Source organism: Lytechinus variegatus, chromosome 2, assembly GCF_018143015.1.
Source record: "Lytechinus variegatus isolate NC3 chromosome 2, Lvar_3.0, whole genome shotgun sequence".
NCBI classification, from domain to species: Eukaryota; Metazoa; Echinodermata; class Echinoidea; order Temnopleuroida; family Toxopneustidae; genus Lytechinus; species Lytechinus variegatus.
In genome coordinates this window covers 70,369,671-70,391,540 of record NC_054741.1, presented here as the reverse complement: position 1 = coordinate 70,391,540, position 21,870 = coordinate 70,369,671, and the positions used below count along the sequence as shown (strand labels likewise).

At 36.0% G+C, this 21,870-nt stretch overlaps 2 protein-coding genes across 2 annotated transcripts; one reads left to right on the top strand and one right to left on the bottom strand.

Moving 5' to 3' along the window:
* Window positions 1-1,779: 1,779 nt before the first annotated feature.
* Window positions 1,780-13,917, top strand: LOC121408857. Its single transcript, XM_041600533.1, has 7 exons — window positions 1,780-1,965; window positions 2,835-2,897; window positions 9,346-9,683; window positions 10,711-10,885; window positions 11,426-11,523; window positions 12,097-12,354; window positions 12,927-13,917. The coding sequence occupies exons 2-7, from the start codon at window positions 2,855-2,857 to the stop codon at window positions 13,149-13,151; spliced, it is 1,137 nt and encodes a 378-aa protein (XP_041456467.1). The 5' UTR covers window positions 1,780-1,965; window positions 2,835-2,854; the 3' UTR covers window positions 13,152-13,917.
* Window positions 13,918-16,035: 2,118 nt separating this feature from the next.
* On the bottom strand, window positions 16,036-21,335 carry LOC121409619 (glutamyl-tRNA(Gln) amidotransferase subunit C, mitochondrial-like). The gene is made up of 5 exons (XM_041601527.1): window positions 21,167-21,335; window positions 19,255-19,299; window positions 18,549-18,715; window positions 17,722-17,825; window positions 16,036-16,634 (listed from the first exon to the last, which is right to left on the bottom strand). Exons 1-5 carry the CDS (start codon window positions 21,263-21,265, stop codon window positions 16,564-16,566), a joined length of 486 nt encoding a protein of 161 aa, XP_041457461.1. The 5' UTR covers window positions 21,266-21,335; the 3' UTR covers window positions 16,036-16,563.
* Between the last annotated feature and the right edge of the window lie 535 nt (window positions 21,336-21,870).

Here is a 21,870-nt window from a genome sequence, read left to right as displayed (position 1 = left end):
TTTTTTTGGTCGCGCATGGTATCCACTCGTCAACGTAAGTGGCCCCCCCGGGGGGCTATACCATTTAAGTTTGATGTTGTTTTATGGCGATGGTGATATCTGACAAAGGGGCTCCAAAAGGGCTTCAAATGTGCCTAACAAACTTAAATTGGTGTCCCATTCCAAATATGATTTTGAGGGATTAAGAACTGGAGGCTATTTCATATTTCTTTATCGGCTTTATACCCAGCAGACCGACAGACACATTATGACTTGGCCCCCTTTGGCCCCATGCCTATAGCTCATGAAATCCGATTTAAGCGCCCAACCCAAAGAAAACTCCAAACTTTCAATGCAATAGCGTAATCAAGAGTCAGAAATTTTGAGGGGGCCATGCATATACGGGGCAAAATTTATAAAAAGCTGCGAGCTAGCAGTGAGAAACTTTGACTTTTTACCCCCCCCCCCCAAAAAAAAAAAAAAAAAAAAATTCATTGATTTTGACACACTCGTCAAAAATCATATATTACACTTTACTTCCAGTTGTGGAGGTCCCCAATCTGTGCGCCAGTGTTTGCAATTTATTTTGGGGTCATAAAACCGCCTCCACTGGCCACCACTATAAGCAGCACCCAACCGGAAATAAGCTATATCAGGAACCATGAGCCATGCATCAGGCTGCATGAATTCAAGGGTTTATTTCTTTAAAGAAAAATCATGCTAATTAAATATGATTATCTTATACAACGGTTTAATTCAAATGCCTTTATGTATGTTGGTAGGCCTGTATGTATTTTTATGAAGTAACAGCAATGAAGATGCAAAAATATTCCTAAAATAACATGAAAGAAGATCACACTGAGAGAAAAATCATGCAAGGAAAGGGCCTTTATACTTATCTATTTTATAAAATAAAAATCAGATATAAAATAAAATCATGACTTTGTTTAATTTAAGATGATAAAGCAGTAGGCCTACTTATGGACATGGTCAACTAAGACCGTTATAGACGATATCACGCACTCAGTCATAACTTCGTTTGTATTTTATCTTAATATAGGCCTACAGGCATACATTTTAATTATCAATATACATGTATTTTATGATCAAAAGAATCTTTTCTAAATCACGATAAAAAAACAATGATGACTTTACATTTAAGAATCAAACAAACGTTTACATCAATGGAGGGCCGTATCATATGGGATGTATAAAAACAGTATTTTATCAAAACCAACTTATTATTCGGATGAACTACTTCCTTATTAACAATGCGAATAAGAATTGTTTGGGGTGTGCTTTTTTGTAAGTCATAAAATTATATCTGGTAGGTAGCCTGAGGGATCGGAGGTCTCGGCCCCCAGAGCCCGAACGATTTTTTTTTCTTCTGGAGGTGCTGATGTTAATCTGGAAAGCCCCCCCCCCAAAAAAAAGGGGGGGTTAGGGTTAGGGTAATAACAAAATGGCAGTCAAATTGATCCTGAGAAACAAGAAAAGCAAAAAAAAAAGAGAGAGAAAGATTTTCCCCATGAAATAGAGGTCAAAATGGTTCCGAGAAATTTGAAAAGCAAAAAGAAAAGAAAACAATAAAAAACACAAAATGAAAATGATTTTTTGTTATATTTTTCCATTTTTACCCATCTTCCTGAATACATGGGGATGTTGCCTATGGAGAATAATGCATGAAGTACCCCCAATGAAATTCGTATAGAACTGGTGAATCGTTTTGTAAGACTCTTTTTTAAACCAAAAGTGTCAATAGCATTCCCGGGATAGCATTGGATTCTTTCACCCGGCGAACACGACCTCCGTTGCCAATAACGAAACCCCACCCTTACACATACGACCAGAAACGACACAACACAACTGTCAAGACAGAAGTAGGTGCCACTTCGTTTCATCATCTCTCACGCGCAAGATGACTATATCCTGAAAGGTTTAAATCCCCAACAAGAGATGTAAAAGGACTACATCAAGTGAATGAAGGTAAGAAACAGTCATTTTTCAAGTATTATCATGTCTGAGTAAAGAAATAAATAATCTGTTGTCTCACGATGCGGCAAACTGAAATTGCGACGTTTCGACTGCTCCTGCTAGTCTTACTCAGATTCAGCTACCACGATGATCAACATCTTCCGTACTATTATCATGTCATTTCATTAAAAAAAAATCAATAATTCTTTCAGTTATTATATAGAATTTAAAAGCATATTATACATAAACAATAAAGGTGGACTATTAAATATTGCTTTGTAGCGTAAAAATGATTATCGTAAAAAAATAAATAAATAATAACGTGAATGAATATTCAAATATTAAAAAAAAACCTGGGTTGTTTAGAGATGGACGGCAGTTATCCCATATACATGTATATAACTTTATATTATGCAATTGAGAAAGAGAAAGATATTAGGGAGCCTATATGTATAGGATGCACATTAATTTTGGAGTTCCTATGAAAAAAAAACTCGCAACATCTATATACACGAATTTTAATTTCAGTATCGAACTCTGAACTTAATATTTTTCTTTGTATTGTTGTCTGCCGATTTTTTCCTGTATCTTAAGGTTGACTGATTCATGTTTATAGCATGGTTTATTGTTGTTCATTACCAATTGATTTCATATTTATAGGCATGTAAAATGAATTGCAAATTTATATTGTTTTCGTTGTATACAGCAATAAAACCAATAAATGTGGACTTTCAAATGTATATACTATTACTAGCAACATAATTTTAGTGCAAAAAATGAAGGTCTATATATACCCCACAACAGAGGCAGAAGATAATGTGACCAAAACCAAAGTTGCCGTGTGTCCTTTGCTTGATGTTTTTCTTCTTTGTCCTTCCTAGATAATAGAGTCGGTGTTACGATGACAGCTTTGCAATGTATTCTCATATTTCTGATCCCACTTGGTAAGAATAATTTCTTCTCTATATCTGATCCAATATCTTCATTTAAAAAACAGTTCATACTAATTTATAATAAAAAACAGTACGGTTGTTTAGAAGCGTCGCAGCAGTGCATGCAGATGGATGCAGATATAATCACTCCCGTCAAGGCAATAAGAAACTCAGTGATTCACTAATATTGGATATCACTTCAATACGTATTTATAATTATCTGGTAAACAATTGTGTTTGAATTTGCTGTAATTGTGGACATGAAATAGAAATGTATAATGGGACACGTGTTTTGAAATATGTCATAATATATCCACATTGAATATAGCATATCCCGGATGAGTAAAAAGGAGTCACAGAATTGTTTAATGCCCTAGCTGACGCCCCTGAGAGTATCTCGTCCAGAATAATTTGACACAATATTGTATGTATAGTATTATGTGTTCATAGGCATAATCAAGAGGCATTCTTTGATGTGATATTCGATCTGTGCATGTCAAAGTATAAGACATGAGACGCAGTAAACCATGATTCTAAAATGTGTTAATTATTCTCATGTTAATTATTGAAAATATTATTTTCACAATAAGGTTTTTTTTTGTAAATCTTGTAGAATAATGGATTCGTGGACATCTGGGGCCATTTCATAAAGCTGTTCGTAATTTAAGAGCGACTTTTAGAACGACTGATGAACCTTTCTTACGCGCTAAATAATCACCAATAAAATGGTGAAAATCATTTACCAGAAGAAATGATCACCAATCGTTCTTAAATCGCTCTTATACGAACAGCTTTATGAAACACCACACCTTACTTCGGCATAAATGGAATTTGAAATAATTAAAAAATGAATATATACCTCCTAGAAATTAGCCCCACATAAATACAATTTACATACCGCTTAATCATTAATGATATCAAACATGTCAAATCATTTAGGAGAATTCTGTGTTCATGGCGATTTTCCCCATTATATTTATGATTTTGAAGAAGAAAGAATTAAATAGATGTATTTTCTTGAAAACACAGAATACACGTGTTGGAAATAAATCGAGCCCATTTTGGGTCAACTTCCTCCCCCAATAACATTCTTTAACAAAAACGAAACCGCCTCCTGTAAAATACATTGAAAATGCGTTATTTAGAATTAAGCAAAATGGTAGGCATAAGCAAAAAGGCATGTATACCCCTCGATGCTTGAAAATTCCACACATAATAATTCCTAAAATATTCTTCACGATGGATTATTGCCATGGAAATCACCATCTTGTGGTAGGCTATATTATCAATGATTATGCGCATAATTTACTGTGTCACCGCGTCTTATCTTCATCAACCAGGTTTCCGAATTTACTCACTATTTATTTGCATTTTGATGATTTCCACATTCACCGTGATAGCAATGTTATGATAATAGCACAGGATCTCTTTCCTGTAAAAGACTTGTAATAGTAACAAATGCTCATTTTCTAAAACAAGATTTTGGAGAAATAGTTATAAGCACAGTCTTCATGAATATGATTGATGAGGCTCCTCACTATTCTTTTATCTATAAGTCTTTTGTCCTCCAAAATTTTAAAAATGGGATAAACTACCGATTCACTGCATGTGTAGAGCAATCATTACTGAAACCTAATTTGTTATAGGGGTATGTAAATATGGAATGATTATGATTTCATATAATACAATATGCAAATCTAAAAAGGAAAGTTGGACCATTTCATCATCAGCATCCGTATACCTATATTGCATATTTATAACAGCATCCATATAACTTATCCACGAAATATCATCAAACTTTATAATTCATTAACTGCATTATATTTCCATGATTTTAATGAAATTTTAAGCATTTTGCCTATTGAATTTTACTCTATTATATGTTGATGTTATAAGTATTTTCTGCCTGGAGCACCCGCGTTTAAAGTAGAGATTGATTGAAATAACGGAAATTGAATCGAGATGGAGCTGAAAATGTTGGATGGAGAATGTAGGGTCAGAGAGACCGGAGAAAGAGAGAACCCGGGGCCCGACGGCGGTTGTCACTGCCATTGACAATGTTGAAGAGTAGACAACATCCGCGGAAAAAAAACAGAAAAGAGGTGAAGTTTTCGCGGGTAGGCACGAAGCGCGAATAGAATGTCAAAAAGGCCAACCCCCCCCCATGATTCACGATTATCTAAACCTCGAATACAATATGTAATTTGAACCAATTGACAAGAAGCCAATCAGGGTCTGAATGCCGCAATACCAACTGTACCAACGTCCGCAAACTTGCCCACACAAGACAAAATATGGGGCCATTGCTAGAAGGTCCATGATGGGACAAAATCCCAACACAGCACACGCAGAGCTAATTGTAGCTGAAGTAATGTTGTCGGCTCAATGCCAAGCCGCTCCTCAGTCCAGTCATCGAGACCCCCCCCCCCCCCCCGCCCCCAAGGCGCGGATCCAGGAGGGGGCCGAGCCGGCCCCCCTATTTTTTGGCTACCTGCAAAAAAAGTGTTCTCTTTACCTTCATCGAAACGATAAAAAAAACGGAAAGAAAAGTAAGAAAGAGGTATTATTCCCATGATGTGTAATTTACAGCCTCGTAACGGCCTGTCCGACCCCGAAAGGAAACAAGAAAAAAGAAGGGGAAGAATTGGAAAATAGCCTTTATATTAAAAAAAAAATCGCTCGCGCTTCGCGCTCGCATTAATAGCCTGTGTAATGAATGTCATTCAAGAGGATTAAATGGCACTTAATATATCCAATTCTGAAATCAATTTGCACACAATATTTTAGCTCGCATATTAAGCGTTCATTATTTTGTTTGATTTACACAAATAATATATATCAAAATTTTCAGCTCGTGCTGCGCGCTTGCATTGTTTTATTTGTGAGATACCTATCCTCTTTGGAAATTATTACCAAAATTTCTCAAAATGCCCCTTTATCATGTGAGTATATGAAAAATTTAAGCTCGTTCTTCGCGCTCGCATTTAATTTTTTGAGACACACAGCTTGTTCTTTATTGAAATAAAAACACGCTTAGACTGTCCAGTTTTCAGGTCGGAATATCAAAAATTTTGAGCCCGTGCTCCGCACTCTCATTATTTCATTGATGATACTTGTACACTCTTCATTAATCACTAAAAAACAGTCGATCCTATAATTAAGTCCCTTTTCACGTACATTACTACATTAAAATTTCGGCTCGCGCTTCGAGCTCGCATTGATTAGTTGGATACTTATCTTTGTTAATGATTATAAAAACTGCTCAGAATCTTCAGGTCTAAGGACAAGAATTTGAGCACGCGCTTCGCGCTCGCATTATATATGAATTCCAACAATAAAAACTAAATCTTTAGTCTTGAGTTAGGACTACCCCTTTAAAAAAAAACAAAAAAAATCAAATTTATAGCGGCCAATCGAGAAAAAATGTTGATGAAAATGTTTTTCGCCCCCCCCCCCCTATTGGCGAAAGCTGGATCCGCCCCTGCCCCCCGTGCACCGGCCGTCCACACGGAAAAAAAACTTTTGATAATACAAATGTCCCATTTTCACCCTCTATATAGTCAGACCGCAGCTCGCGCAATAAAAGTGGAGACGATGAAGAAGAGATACATTGAATAATGAGAGGAGGAAGCAGCAGATGGGGGTTTGTAACACCTGTGAATTGAGATAAAAACGGATAAAAACAAACAGGCGCGCCGGAACACTTTCAGTTTTGGGGGGCAAAATCCCGAAGGGGGCACAATATTTTTGACAGCGTGATATACCGAAGCGATCGAGCGGGAGAGGCTGTGGGACCCCCCCCTCCCCACGGTAAGGACTTTGTGTAAAAATGGAGTATAAAAGTTGCGTTTCTAAGAGCATTAAAAAATAAATTTATTGAGAATTAAACAGTATTGGAGTTCATTTTGCTCCTTCTTTTTCCCCCTCTTCTGACCCAGACTGGTGTTTCTTCATGATCAGGGTCGCAGTTCCAGCAAATTACGAGCCTTATTGCAAATGAAATTGTTTAAAACCAATGTAATATAGGCCTTTGACCGTACGCAGCCGGGGGCCGCCGATCGAGAGGGCAAAATTCACCAAAATTGTGCACGAAATCCTTCAATTTTATTCTAGAAAATGCAAAAGCTCCCCCATCACAAGCCCCCTCGCTCTTAAGTTTCTTCGAAAATTTAGGTCTTGCAGCCCCACCCACTCCCGGATTTTTTTTTTTTTTGCAAACGTCCATGGATAACAAAAGCTGGGATGAACCAGAGCTAGCTGCCATCTCGATCTGATTAGTAACAGGTAATGGGAAGAAGTTTTGGAATCTAAAATACATAAGTGCTATATCATATGAGCTGAAATAGTATCAGACAAAACGCTTTCCAATCATGCCAATGAAAAGGAATAGAGGAAAATACGGGGCTGTGAAAATATCTTAAGATTTTTTTTTATAGTTGAGCAGTACTGTAACGCTTATTTTTTCTTTTATATTTTTATTTACATTTTTATTCATATCTCGGATAATATGAGTCCGGTTAAGAAGACACTCTCACAGATTATTTTATTTTTTTCATGTCTAAACATTATCTCTAAGTTGCTTTCGAGTGGGATTCATCATTTTCACAATATGAATTATAATCCTCTACACATGATTATTCTGTGTATAATTTTCTAATAACATGTCTATATTGCGTTGAAATGACCTTGGTATTTTCTTTAGGGCACTGCCTTGTTATGACTGTATCAACTCAATTTATATTTAGTTGAAAATTAAATAATTGAAACAAGTTTCTCGAGATGTTATGGTTTCTGGCTTGACAGCTATGACATAGATCTCGGGGGGAGGGGGCACTTCCATTCCTTGCGCGACCATGGGGTCTCGTAAAGCACCCTAAACACGTAATTTCCATATTCTGAAAATGCACCCCTTAACAAGTATTGGCGTGTGAAACCCTACCCTTAACAAGTATTGGAAACAAAACGATACCCTTGGTATATATTCTTTGAAATGAACCCCTAAACAAGTAAAGAAATATTTTATTGTTACGGGTCCTTCGGTCGTCTGCTTTACCTTATTTGGTTTAGTACGACCCCCACCTTCTAAAACCTTGCGCAAATCGGACTCTAAACACGAAGTGTTGGGGCAAAAAGGACATCCTCATAAAACGTTTTAATTTTGTTTTATCATCCCCACAAATTCGACCCAAAACACGTAATTTTCCTAGCGAAATAGATACCCTTTTTTCATTATTTTTGTGTTTTTGACACCCTTATCACGTTACGTACGTAACGTGCCATATCGTGAAAAAGACATCCTTTTTACGTGTTTTTTTTTGTGGTCGCGCATGGTATCCACTCGTCAATGTAAGTGCCCTCCCCCCCCCCGGACATAGATTCCATTATGTTGCTCGAGGAACTAGTGTTCACGCGCGTTAGTGATATCGGGTCCGGTCTGAGCGTTTCTGGGCGACCGCGCGTTTGTTAGACGACACAGCATCATAGAGTTATAAACCTAATCATTGGGGACCACTATCAATTTGCCATTCGCTTTGGGTCTGAAATGTATTCATTAAAAGGTTGAACGTTATCACACTGTAATAAGATGGAAAAGGGGCTTATCAAAGGTATGTTTCACAGAGGAACACTGTTCGTCAAAAGACGCGAGGCTTACTATGATAATGTATTTGCCCCGTCAGGGGCAAATTTTTTTCATTTTTGACAATGGAAATGACAATTATCAGGCAGAAAAGTGCCTTCGTTTACTTTTGTCCTTAAATAATTCATAATTTTTCTACTTTCAGGAGGGCACATTGGGGGGGCAAAATCTCGTTTTGCCCCCCCCCCCAAATTTTATTGGGGGGCAAGTGCCCCCCCCTGCCCCCCCGCTTCCGGCGCCCTTGAAAACAAATAATTCGACCCCATTATCTTTCTCAATTTATGAAAATAGAAATTTTAGAGTATATACCAATTATTCTGACAATAGATCCCTATTTAGAGTTTGCAAATTAATCTGGGACATCTGAATAAAATCCCTGTTTAAAGGGTGCAATTCTAGGACATCTCACAAAATCAGCGCCCAGGAATCATCGTTTAGAGTGTCCTAGCAACCTGCCCTTGAATCCTCTTTAGGGTGCTTTTGCCATGCAGGCTGGTTTTCGCGGATGTTATCAACTCTTCAACGGCAGTGACCCCCTCCCCCTCCCCCTTGGAGAGAGAACAAGAATGGGAAAGGGTGAGCTGGGGATGAGCGTCTCAAAATTGAGTACAAACAGAACTGAATACCAGGGGTCGGGGTGCATGGCATCGAAGGGGCAGGTCCCCATACTTCATTATCCATAAAAAGTGCCCCCACACATGCGAAATATGGAAAGAAAAAGCGGGAGGGTAGGATAGCTGGGATTGATTATTTAATATAATATACTGTACATATGTATTCATTTTTTGTCTTCGCTTCTTAAATGCGTCTATGTCCAAATAGCTTTGTCAACGATTAGAGGAGCTGTGTGCTCTCTGGATCATGTACCAACTTCCGTATGCCATTGCTCTCTGACCGACCACCGAAGCGGTTTGTATGTTCCAATCAGCTATTTGGATGTGTGGGAGGATGACCCATTCGGTTACCTAGATGCTTTGCAAGAGACCTTTGGGTTTCCGGACATTGACCATTTCGGGTATTCGGATGACTTTGAGGGCGATCCACTCGGCTTCCTAAATACGCAGCAGGATAAAGAGTATGACTATCCGAATCGTTTTGAGGATCACCAATTCGAGTATCCGGATATAGGGGAGGAGCTTAACTGCACTTACAGGTGTGAGGTAACCAAAGCAACAAAATATATTTCTCTTGCAAAAAAGTTAAATTATCTTTAAAGGTTGTCCAACCAAGTGAAACTTTAGATGTTTTTATCTAAAAAACATCAGAGAAGCAGATAGGTGAAAATATGAACAGAATTCGACAAACAAAAAACTCGAGTTGCTTTTTCATCACCATACATTATGCACTGGCAACCTAGGTGATGCCATTGAGATACAGGTGGGAACTCTTTCATTAGCTTCAATAAACAAAATGACTAACATGTATTTCCCAGAAATTTACATGGAGTATACTTTCACTATGTTCACGACGACATAAATGTTTTTTTTCTTCATTTTGACCCCAAGGGAAAGGGGGCTCAGGAGACGACCCAAAATTCATGATTTTTAAATACATAACAATTTCACCACATTGCCGATTTTGAATTTAGATTGTGTAATAGCGATCTCATCAAACATTCACAATGTTCTTATTCCTTGTCCGACTTCTTTCAAACTTCCTCAAATTTTTTTTTATACTTCCACAGATTTATTTTATTACCAAGTTTGAAATCCTTGATTAATGTGATATATTATGAGTTCTGCTTCTCTGTCAGTGAAATAATCTGCGATGGCTGACTTCCCTTTTCTTTTCTTCCACATTTACTTCTTGTCACCTCTATTATTTATTTAAAATCTATGTTTGTTATGATTATTGTCACGGCTAATATTTTTTCTTTAATAATTTATCAATGATATGTTAGTATTGTGATTGTAAAAAACAATAAACATGTTGAAATATGAAAAATGTGACCACTTTCTTACGAATAGTTGATCAACTGTAGATAAATATTCGTGAAACAAAAATCAGGGTCAAATTCTAGTTTAAGGTATGCAATTGGTATGAGATCCTAAAACCAAATTACATTCACTTTCAAGAATACATTTCTTACAATTTGAATGGACATTTCCAATAATACCGCTAATAAAACCTTTATTAATACACCTTTTTAATAATTTCTTCCCTTTCAACTATTTCTACACAATATAGATGAATATAATGAATGAAGGAATATCACTCTGTGCATCCATGCATGAAAACATATACATCATGATCCCTAGCTTATATTCTTATGGCTACTACTTGGCAACTGATGATCTCTACAAAGAAAATATTGAGGAAATTTGCACTAAACTGCAATATCAACGGACATCCTCCTTGTCAGGCAAGAAAGGGCATTTGTACCATATATGTGTGTGGGCGTGTGTATGTATGCATGTAAGGGTGCGTGTGTGTGTATATTCATAATTGGCTGTATGAGGGCAGGGAGTGGGAGAGAATTGGCATTTACCCTCCAAAATGTTGACAATTTTATTTTAATGCAAACTTTCATCAAATCCATCAAAGGCGAGCAGATCCTTCAATTTAGATTTGAATAGGCCTCTGACATTTTGTTTTATGTCATAAAGTAAAACGAAAGAAAACTTGTCTTGAAATCAGATGTCTTAGTTATATAAATCAGTTGCAATTATCTTTATTTCTTAACAAAATATATCCTAATAATGGCATGATCATGAAATTTCACTTCTATTGCATTTCCCACCACATCCTATATGTTCAAATAACTCAAATTATTCATTGTGTCATTACATACTTTTTCCTTACATTATGTCATTCTTTTTCTTTTACTTGGATAAATATCTAGAATTAGAAATACTTATTTACATAATATTAATCGTATTGGGTGAATTCTGATTTTTCTTAGACAATTTTTACGGATGCGGAGACTTTAAGTGGTGTCATAATTTCCCAGATGAGGCCGTTAATGATACATCACTTGAAACTGGAAACCAGAAAATGAAGGTAAACTATGTAAGGAATCTTCTATTTTTCACCTTACCATTTCAAATACATAATGTTAAAACCATAAACAGAATCAAACATTGTTCACAATATTTGAAATTAAAATTAGAATTAGCTTGTGCGAAAGTGATTTCTCTTTAAAAGAGGAACTATATACTTATGTGTTGTGAAATACTCAATATATTTTTGCTTGATAACATGGAACTATATAAGTATTAACTATTTTAATTGGTTTCACTGCATACAAATAAGGCATTAATATATGATTTACAGATGTTATCAGCACAACTGGATGCAATACATTCCAAGAATGATGACACAATACTGAATCCAGGATGTGCATATAAACAATATAAAACATAAAACAAACCTCCATAAACACATCAGAAGTTTGTTTATTTCTTTTATGCTAAAATTGCATAACGTTATTACAATTACTACATGCTTTGTTTACCATATAACATTGATCACTAAAAGAAGAAGAAAAACTGTTCTGCTTTCTCCATACCATGCATCGCTTCTACTTTATAAATCTGTATATTCAAATTCTAATCTTCCTCCTCACAAATGCAGAAGTCAGTAAATTTGACCCAATATGGAGATACAATCCAGGCACTGCAGGGATTAAGCACTGCATCTAATCCCCATTCTAGCACACCAAGGATGAAACCATCTTGTTGCCATGGTAACAGAACCTCTGAAGATGATGCAGTGAGGAGAACCAGTCAGGTTTGCTACGAGTGTCGGAGCTATCTATGGGGTTACTGTGGGGAGGACTTCCATCCTAGCAGTGAGGGGGTAATGGAGGTTCAATGTGACCATGGATGTCAGGTATGTAATGTAATGTGAAAGAAAGACAGAAAGAAAGAAAGAAAGAAAGGAAGGAAGGATGGATGGATGAATGTGTGTCTGAGTAAATAAATAAATGTTAGAAACTATTCATTTATCCATTCATTCAGTCACTCATTTTCTTATACTCAGAAAAATGTTTTGATATTACTCATATTAGATCAAATAAAAATATATCTTAAAAGTGGAAAATCCATTTCAGATCAAACCAAATAGAGTCCTTTCTCATTTTTTCATTGCAGCTACACACAAAATATATATTAGATGCCAGGGCAATGATACAAAACACATTCAACATTATGTTTTTTTATTACACCATTTTATGCATTTGAAACTGTTATTGTTCATAGCACTGCACATTAAGAAAAGGCAAATCTAACCAAGTAATATAATTGATACATGTATTTTCTATTACTGAGTTCTTTGGGTATATGGTTTGGCTCAGTGGATAAGTCTCAGGGCTTTGAACCTCGAGGTACAGAGTTCTTACATAATATATGAGTAGAATCATCTTTTCCCCCATCTCTCTCTCTCTCTTTAATCTACCTATTTAGAAATCAGTTCATCCAGATCATGTCAGCCGAGGATGTCTGTCTTTGGATCATTATGATGAATGTACAAACAAAGTTTGTATGACAAGCCCGTGTACCCACTGCTGTAATGGAGATTTATGTAATAAAGCACAGCACAGCATCCATATTTCTACATCTGGTATAGCATTGAACTTTCAGGTTATTCTACTTCTAATACTAAACACATGCCTATTACAGTATGATTAAGTCTTATGACAGGAAGTAACTATGTTAAGTAAAAATTGTTAGAAGCTACACATTTCTTAAATGATTCTTTGAATATACTGAGAGAGTGGACATAGGCCTAAGGAGACTTATTAATTGGAAGAGTATTATATCATGAATGATAATCCACAATCTTATCTTGTTGCATGATTGGGTGAAAGAAACAAGTGTAATTAATTGCGGTTTGACCAGTCACTTATTTAGTAATGTTTCATGTTTTGCTGATATTCTAAATTAGTAGCTTTAAATAAATAAGTAATAAATAATATTTGGAGTGCTGTATATTATGTAACTTCATAGTGCGATGCACTGTGTACTATTTATGATGTATGTTTTACACTGTGTAATATCTTTGATTAATGTCGCATTGCCATTGTGTACTTTTGGGGTAAAAGTTTGTTGTACTGCATAGTATGTTTTATAAAATTGTATTGCTCAGCACATTGCCTTTTCCAAATAAGAACCAAAATACATTATGCATGGATCATTCATACATTTGATTCAGGAAGGGTTAAGTTTGTCTCTTTTTATGTATTTGTTATTGATATTTAGCCTTTAAATGTTCTGTTTATGAATAGAAAAATGTGCTTTATTTTCTTTCTCAATTCAAATGGTGTCAGATGTGAAATCTACAAGCAAATTATCACTTAAAGGTTACAGGAATGACACCACTAAAATCCTTTCAGTGAAATGAAAATGCTATTTATCTTTCCTCGGCTTCATTTCAGAAAGATGGATTCGACATTCAGAATTTGAGAGTTTGACGAGAATGATGCACATTTATTGAAATATATTGATATAACCTCAGTTGCTTTGTCTGCATCTATTCACATTATTTGCATCTTTTTGTAAATTGCACTAAACATCAATACTTACTCAAAATACATACAATAGTATGTTGTAGTCCAAAGTAAACTGGGGGTATTTTATTGAGCTGTTTTTAAATTATAAATAGTAACCTTTCTTGGGTGCTAATCAGATCAAAGATACTACAAGGGGAAGATCAGACAGTACACAGACCGCCTAATGAAATGCTCGGGAAGAGCGTCCTACAGCGTTGAATAAGTAATGAACCTTTTTTACCTTTTCGTATCGCAAGATGGTTGTGTACAAAACATAATGAGAGAAATGGTGAAGGTTTGAAGGAATAGACGATTTTTACATTTTAAAATTTTTTTCATTCAAATTTTTTTTTCTTGAATTAAAGATGAATGTATTTCAGAGGTTTCTGGGTAATAAAAGGTAGAATTATTCCTATGCACCACCCTTGAGGCCTCTCCAAAGTAACCTCTCTCATTTCCCCCATATGCTTTATACACAGCTGCGTGCCAATGTGGGATGGTTTACTTACTCAACGCCAGTGTGCGTCCTTCCCCATGAGCATTTATCGAATGTTTGCGAGCGTTTCAAAAATCGCAGAAGTGCCGGATCTTCCCCTTGTAGTATTTTTGATCAGATTCTCAAATCTCAATCATTTTGATTCCCATCAGCTATATTTAAAACCTGATCTTTGTCAAGTAACATTCTCATTAACAGACATCTAATGAGATAAGTTTCAAAGTTTGATTAGGGTTATAGGAAGTGTACTTCCATCGTGTTTAAAAAAAAAAAATTAGTATCAGCTTTTCACAGCTTGTTACATTTGAGAACAGTTTAATGAAATGCCACCTGCACTGTTTGCAGTTTCAACAATTAGTGTTCACTTACTATTAAACTTGGAGTTAGATATATTTTCTTCTTCATCATATGCAGGTTTAAGTTTCTGTTGTAATGATTTATATCAAAATTTAGTGCATGATGTGGGTAGTCACTAAGAGACAAATGACACAAGTTATTATTATTAAAGACTATGTTTCAAAATATTTAGTTACATTTATTTTCATTTCTTGATTATCTGTGTTGGAAATGCAAAATCTTGTATTGAAATTGCCTTTATCACACATAAAACCAGAAAAGTTGTCTGTCTAGATTTAATAGTTTTAGGCATTTACTAATATGATCTTGTATTTGAAATCAATTATATTAATAGTAATAATAATTATTATATCAATGACATTTATACTTACATCTACTTAAATTAACATTATCATATTGATATATCTAGGTTCTCACTCAATAAATGAATATCAAAGCCACTTGTAAACAAATAAAAAACAAATAAACCAGTAACCATCTTTCAGTAGTTGGTATCAACTGTACTTCATGCATTTGTAGGCTCTTGATGATTTCAAAAATATTTTAGATCACTTGACCTAATTACATAGTATTTAAGCTTATTAATGTATCGCGCTGTGGAATTCTATTTGCGCATCAATTTCAATTGCAAAATGCGCATTGTGTTTACTGTATCATGAATAATTCCTTTCAAGATTTGCTCACAAAATGTAGGGTTTTGTAGTTCTATCGTCTTGATTTCTCCTGGTTAAACAATAATATGAATAAGGGCACACTTAAAAAGATAAAGCAATTACATCTCCCCCCCTCTCTGAGATCTCGGCCTTCAATCGCGCGAGCACCGCAAAAATTTGCACAGTAGTAGTGTGCGGTAAAATCTACAAGGCGGTATGGTTTATTTGTTTAAAAAAAATCATTTAATGAAATTAATTATGCTAATTAATGCATGAAATAAAACATTTGCTCTAATCAACTAACCCTAACCCAAAACTGCTAATATTTTATTCACAAACTCTTTGTAGGATCCCGATCAAATGTACTTCAAAAGAAATTTGGTAATGCACTTTTTTTCTTAGGTATTCTATTTTTAAAAATAATTTTTTATGTATTTCATTGTTTTTCGACTTTTTTTATGGAAATTGTTGCAGACTTAATTCTGATCATAAACAAGACAAAATTAATTAAGTTTAATCAGTAAAAGTAGAAATAATGATACATTTATGAATTTTGGCTAAATACACAATTTGCATTGGATTTGTACATGAATTCCTGTTTTTGAGCAGTTTTGGGTCTGAAATGCACTTACATAATGTTGCGTAATTGAATGCGTACCCAGGAATCACAAATTTGGTCTCAAAAGTTGTGCGAGATTTGAACATAAAAAGTCAGTGAGCAGCGCAGTTTCGAGCGGCGGATTTAGAGGGGGGGATCCCTCCCCGGGCCTATTAGGGTTAAGGTGATAGCGGTGGGATATATCAAGGGCATGTTACGTACACAGATATCATTGATTTTACAACTGATTGTAACTTTCTGTGTCATAGACTCAGAGTTATGCATCATTCTAGAATTGATCATCATTTATATTACAACCCATATAATATAAATATTTTCTAGAAGACATAAGCCTCTATTATCAGCTTGCTTCTTTATACTAAGGGATCATGGTGGTTCTCTGATTTACTTAAAAATGTTCAATTTTATCAAACCATCTTGATTCCTGTCATCTGTCTTCATCCTTTCTGATTCCATCTGAAACTTGTTGGGTAACTTGAGAAGACAGAGGGATGTTTCCTAAGAACATAAAGAGTGATAATGCAGGAGAGAGAGTAGAGAGTTGCTTTAATAATAATAATAATAATAATGAGACTTGTAAAACGCCAAATCCACTCTGTAGAGTGCTCAAGGCGCATAAAGAGCTAAGAGTTAAATAGCAAAGTTTTTAGAAGATTTTTGAAAGTTTCGACAGAGGTACATATTTTTGTCTTCAGGAAGGCTATTCCACAAAGTGGGGCATGCAAAAGCAAATGATCTTTCCCCCCAAGTTTTTGAAACTTTCGGAATGACAAGTAAGCCAGAGGTGGATGAGCGCAAAGATCTGCCTGGTCTGTAGTGATTGGTAAATGAAAGACTGTATTGTGGTGCTGATCCACGAATACTATGAAAGGCAATTAACAAAATCTTAAAGATAATCCGAAAGATCAATCAAGAAAGATGGGGGAAATTATATCAGGACTTCGATCCCAACTCATAAAAGGTAGAAAAATAATTGTATTTGTGAGGTTAGAATTAGAAATTGTCCAGTTAATAATGGCCAACATCATTACTACCCATTACAGTGACCCTCCGCAACACTGTCCTTCTCACATTGTGTCTGTTTATGTCGAAACCTTTTTTAAGCCTTATTTTAGCAGCTATCTTAGAAATGGCAACAACACTTTTGTTTTCATTACTGCACGATTTAGAAAATATAAACACAAACAAATAGAAATCAATGAAGAACAGTTTTGATATTTGTCGTGGAAATATGGTGATTTTTATATTTTACATTTTCCCTAAAAGAGCTAATTTACAGATTTTTAATTATACTTTCTTTCAGATAATTTCTGTAAGATGGGATGAATGATACAGACGTAATGAAGAAGTGCCGGGTTCATGAAGAGTTTCTTTGTTTTCTGATGCCTTCTGTATTCAATTTTAGGCCTCTGCACAAAAGTCAGGGTCAAATATATTTTTGTGAGGTCACTTTGTCACAAATAGGTTTTAGCTCAATCTGATATCTCAATTTCCAAAGGGATAACAATCGATCCCTTTTCCAAAGGGATAACAATCGATCCCTAACCGACCACTCAAAATAAAGCAAGATGAAAAATTAACCTACCAGGAGGAGCAACAAAGTATCCTTCACAAGTCTTGGCAGCATTCATGAGAATCTCCTCTGTGCAGTAGCCTTCAGTTACTGTGTCATCTCTCAAGTATAACTCTCTATGAAAATAAGATGAAAGAATGTCTAATAATAAATTGAACCAAGTTTGAGTTGACTCTTTAATATAACTTTCTTGTAAAACAGGCACTCGAATTATATTTTGACCAGGGTGCCTGTCGAAATCTTGAAATTGGGGTCCAAGCAACTGACTACAATGTGTAAATTTGGGGCCTTGGCAGCTACTACGGAACTGCATATTGATGTACATGTTAAATGTACCACAATAACAGAGTGTACTCAAGTTCTGTAGTCTATCGTTAATAGTCTATCTATATTCTTTGGCTGCAGTCTTCTAGAATTGATCACCTGTACACATATGGTCACTGCCCCACTCTCGCATAGAGGCTGTGGTTGCTCCAGGCTAATGAGTATTCTTGTAGTACTTGTTTACATATTCAAGCTGAAATATCAATGGCCGACAAACACAGATGCAGTGCAATTACCATTCATCCATCTTACTGTCTCTGACAACTTTCACAGAAATTATGCAAGATTGTCAGGTTAATATATATTAAAACCTATCTTGGATTGAACAGTAAAAGATATTACTTGACCAGTATTATACATGGGTATATCAATCCAGAAAAAAAGGAAAAGAGAGCAACAAGAGGAGAAGTCACATAAGGCTACATCAATCAAACAACCTATTATAAATTGAGGTTAATCTTTATAATGGTATGTTTTGCTGTGTTGGCAACTAAGCCTTGCTACACTGTACTAACCTATCTTCAAGGACTGATGCCATTGGTTTGACTCCAGTGGTATCAACATCATCAAGTTGCTCTGCAAGGGTGATGGCATGCTCCAATCGCTCTACACCAGCTGAACTGTTAAAGTTGACAAGCGCTAACCTCTCTAGGTTTTCAATGGTCTGAGGATCCACCTTAACCTAAAGGAAGATAAGAAATAATTGATAATGAAACACTCTTTGTGATTTTGCAATATGTATTTGAACTAATTGCTCTTGTGAGTGGTGAATTAAAAACACAAGAGTGAGCATATAATCAAATTCAAATGTCATGATGACATTATGGTTACTCAGAACCCCTAACACCTACTAAGATAAGAACTGGAAATTAACAGAGGGTGATATCATTTTCATATAATGGCTCAGATTTTTCATAAATTACACACAATTTCCGTAGATTAAAATAGTTGACAATTTTCAGATCATTACAGCTCATATATTTGAGCTATTTTCAGGTATCACAAGTAAGATTTTAAGTTCTGTCACTGTTAAGAATGATCAAAATCTTTCCTTTGAGTTGGCATTTGAAGGAGGAGATAATACAGCATCTATTGACATTGAATATATTTCTTAATATTTTGAACTATAATTATCACAACTATTTCAAAATAATAACTTTTTTAATACACACTGACATGGTTACTAACTGATCTTCACAAACATTCTGACATCATTATTACCTTCTCTTTCTGTTTTGTATCTCTCCATTGGGGTTTCTCAGGAATCTAGGGAAAACGTAAAAATAACTAGAGAGAATTAACATGTCTCTATCATAAGCAAATGCATTTTAATGATGATACTGCTCTAACTGAACATGATGAATGATGTCACACAACAAATTGTTGTGTTTAGCTGGCATGGATATGATTCGAGAGTAAAATATTTGAAAGCCTTTGACAATTATATCTTAAACATATAAGGAAAAAGCTAGAAATTTAACATTTCTAAAGGACACAGACGCCCCTACTTAACATGATCAGAAATTCATTCATTATGATTGAACTTAATATCGTGCAGAAATCAATATGTATATATTATAATGAACAAATTTCGACCTAAAGAATCACCCTTCCCATAACAATCTCGGACAGAAAGCTCCAATTTCAAACTTAGCCTGTATTTTGGTGTCATCTACCCAGACACCAAACATTTTTAATACCTGGTGAATATTTCCAAACTTATCATGCGGAAACCAACTCGCATATATGAGCTGCGAGCTTTGACCTGCGGACTCCAAATTCAAACTTAGCCTGTATTTTTGTGTCATCTACCTACACACCCCAAAAAATAAAAAATCAATTAAATATTTTTTGAGTTATTGTGTGGAAACCAAGTGGGGGGACGGACAGAGGGGCAAGGCTTAATGCCCCCTCTGGACTTCGTCTGCGGGGGCATAAAAAGCTGTGATTCCCCCATCACATCTTCAACGAAAAGCACTCTATGTCATGTGTGCTTTTTAAAAAACATCAATAATCTCACCATCTTAATCTGCTTTTTGCATTGGACAGACTGGTTGCCAATTTTGTTTGGTCTTTATTTCAATTGGAATTCAGGGAGTGTTAGGTGAGACCTTCATATGAAATAAAGATACATCTCGAGGTTGGAACTTAAAAGTTGGACGTAAATAATCATACACTATCTGATTGATACACACCTTTAAAAGAGGTGCTGCATTGAGCTACATGGTGAGCCTGCATTGCATTCAGAGACCCTTTCAAACTGAAGGAAATCTACCACATGCTTTGGAAATATGGTGCAGATTTCACTTTTTTGTGGCAAAATTTTTCTTTTTTATAGTTGAATTTTTTTTTCCTGTGGTGAGTGACACTGCCTACAATGTATTCGGTGTGTATATTATTGTGGTGAACCCCCTAATGGTGGCTGCACGATAGCGAGCCGTCTGTGTACGAGGAGAAATTATAAAAAAAAAGCTAGCACCATCAATTTCTCATGACCAAATTGATCAATAACTCATAACAGTATTTTCACAGATACCCCCCAAAAATTCCCCAAATTCATTGACATTTCCTGGAATTTTCAAGTTCAATATTTGACACAAATCAAGGAATTTAAGCTATTTTTGTTCACACTTTTTTTAAATAGGAACAAACTTACGAAACAAGAGCGAGCGCGAGGAGCGTGAGCAGAAAATTTTGAGCTACGTGTGAGGCAAACGATTCATCATAGTTGCTATGTGTAACTTTACAAGTTGTATTGTTGTGTAGGTCTATTTGTATTTGTAATTTTCTCAATTTCTGATTTCCAAGAATTTCCTGGAATTTGTTATTTCCCAATTACCTGAAATGATCCAGAATTCGGGAAATTTCCTTCAAGGTTGGAACACTGACTCATGATCACATGTCAACTGATGAGTGTGTCGACAATACCACATTTTCCAAACACCACAGCCACATGAGGCTGCGCGCTGCATGACTACAACAAAACTATGAATGACAGCGCTCGCTTGCCATCGGGCCGGGTCAGCGTAGTGGCTTGCAAGATAGCGGTGATTGCTAAATCAGTTCAGCGCCAGCTGCTAGCTGCATTTGATGTGCCTGAGCTGAGATAGCTAGGCATGACTAGTTGACTTACCTTTGAATTAGAGGTGGTATACTTGTTGCAGAAAAATCGTCTTGCTACTGGCTCAGAATGTGACCTTGCAAATCTGGATATGATGTGAATCACTGACATTTTCACTTATGTTCAAGCAGCAGTTCTTGGTGGTAGTTCCCCAAATTATTTATTTCTCGGCTGAGATGGCGCTAAACAACTTTTCTGAACGGGTCCGCCGACACCAACGGCCGGCGGGACAGAGAGAGCTCTTTCTTTTTGCAATAAATAAAATTCATATAGGCCTTTTCCCGGGGATCCTTGGTGCCTAACTAAGTTAAGAAATGAATGAATAGATTACAGAAATAAATTCGTTAACAAACAGAAAGAAATGAATGAATATTTGTCATAAAATGAATATAAAAAAAACGGCACAGGGGAACTGGCATTGTGTATGAAATTTGAAAAGTCAATCAGCCTCCGGCTCAGAGGCGGATCCAGATTTCGCCAATGACGAGCCACAAACCATGCAAAGGACGTATCCCTGCCCCCCCCCCCCCCCCCCCCCCCCCCCCCCCCCCCCCCTGACGAGCTTGAAGACTTTTTTTTTGCTTGTCAATTTTTTGGCGGACTTTTTTGCCCCACCCCCCGTGGAAAATCCTAGGTACGCCACCAATTTTCACCCACATTTTCCTCCATCTGCCGCTTATATTTGTTGTTTGTTTTATGAGGGATGTTGTTACATG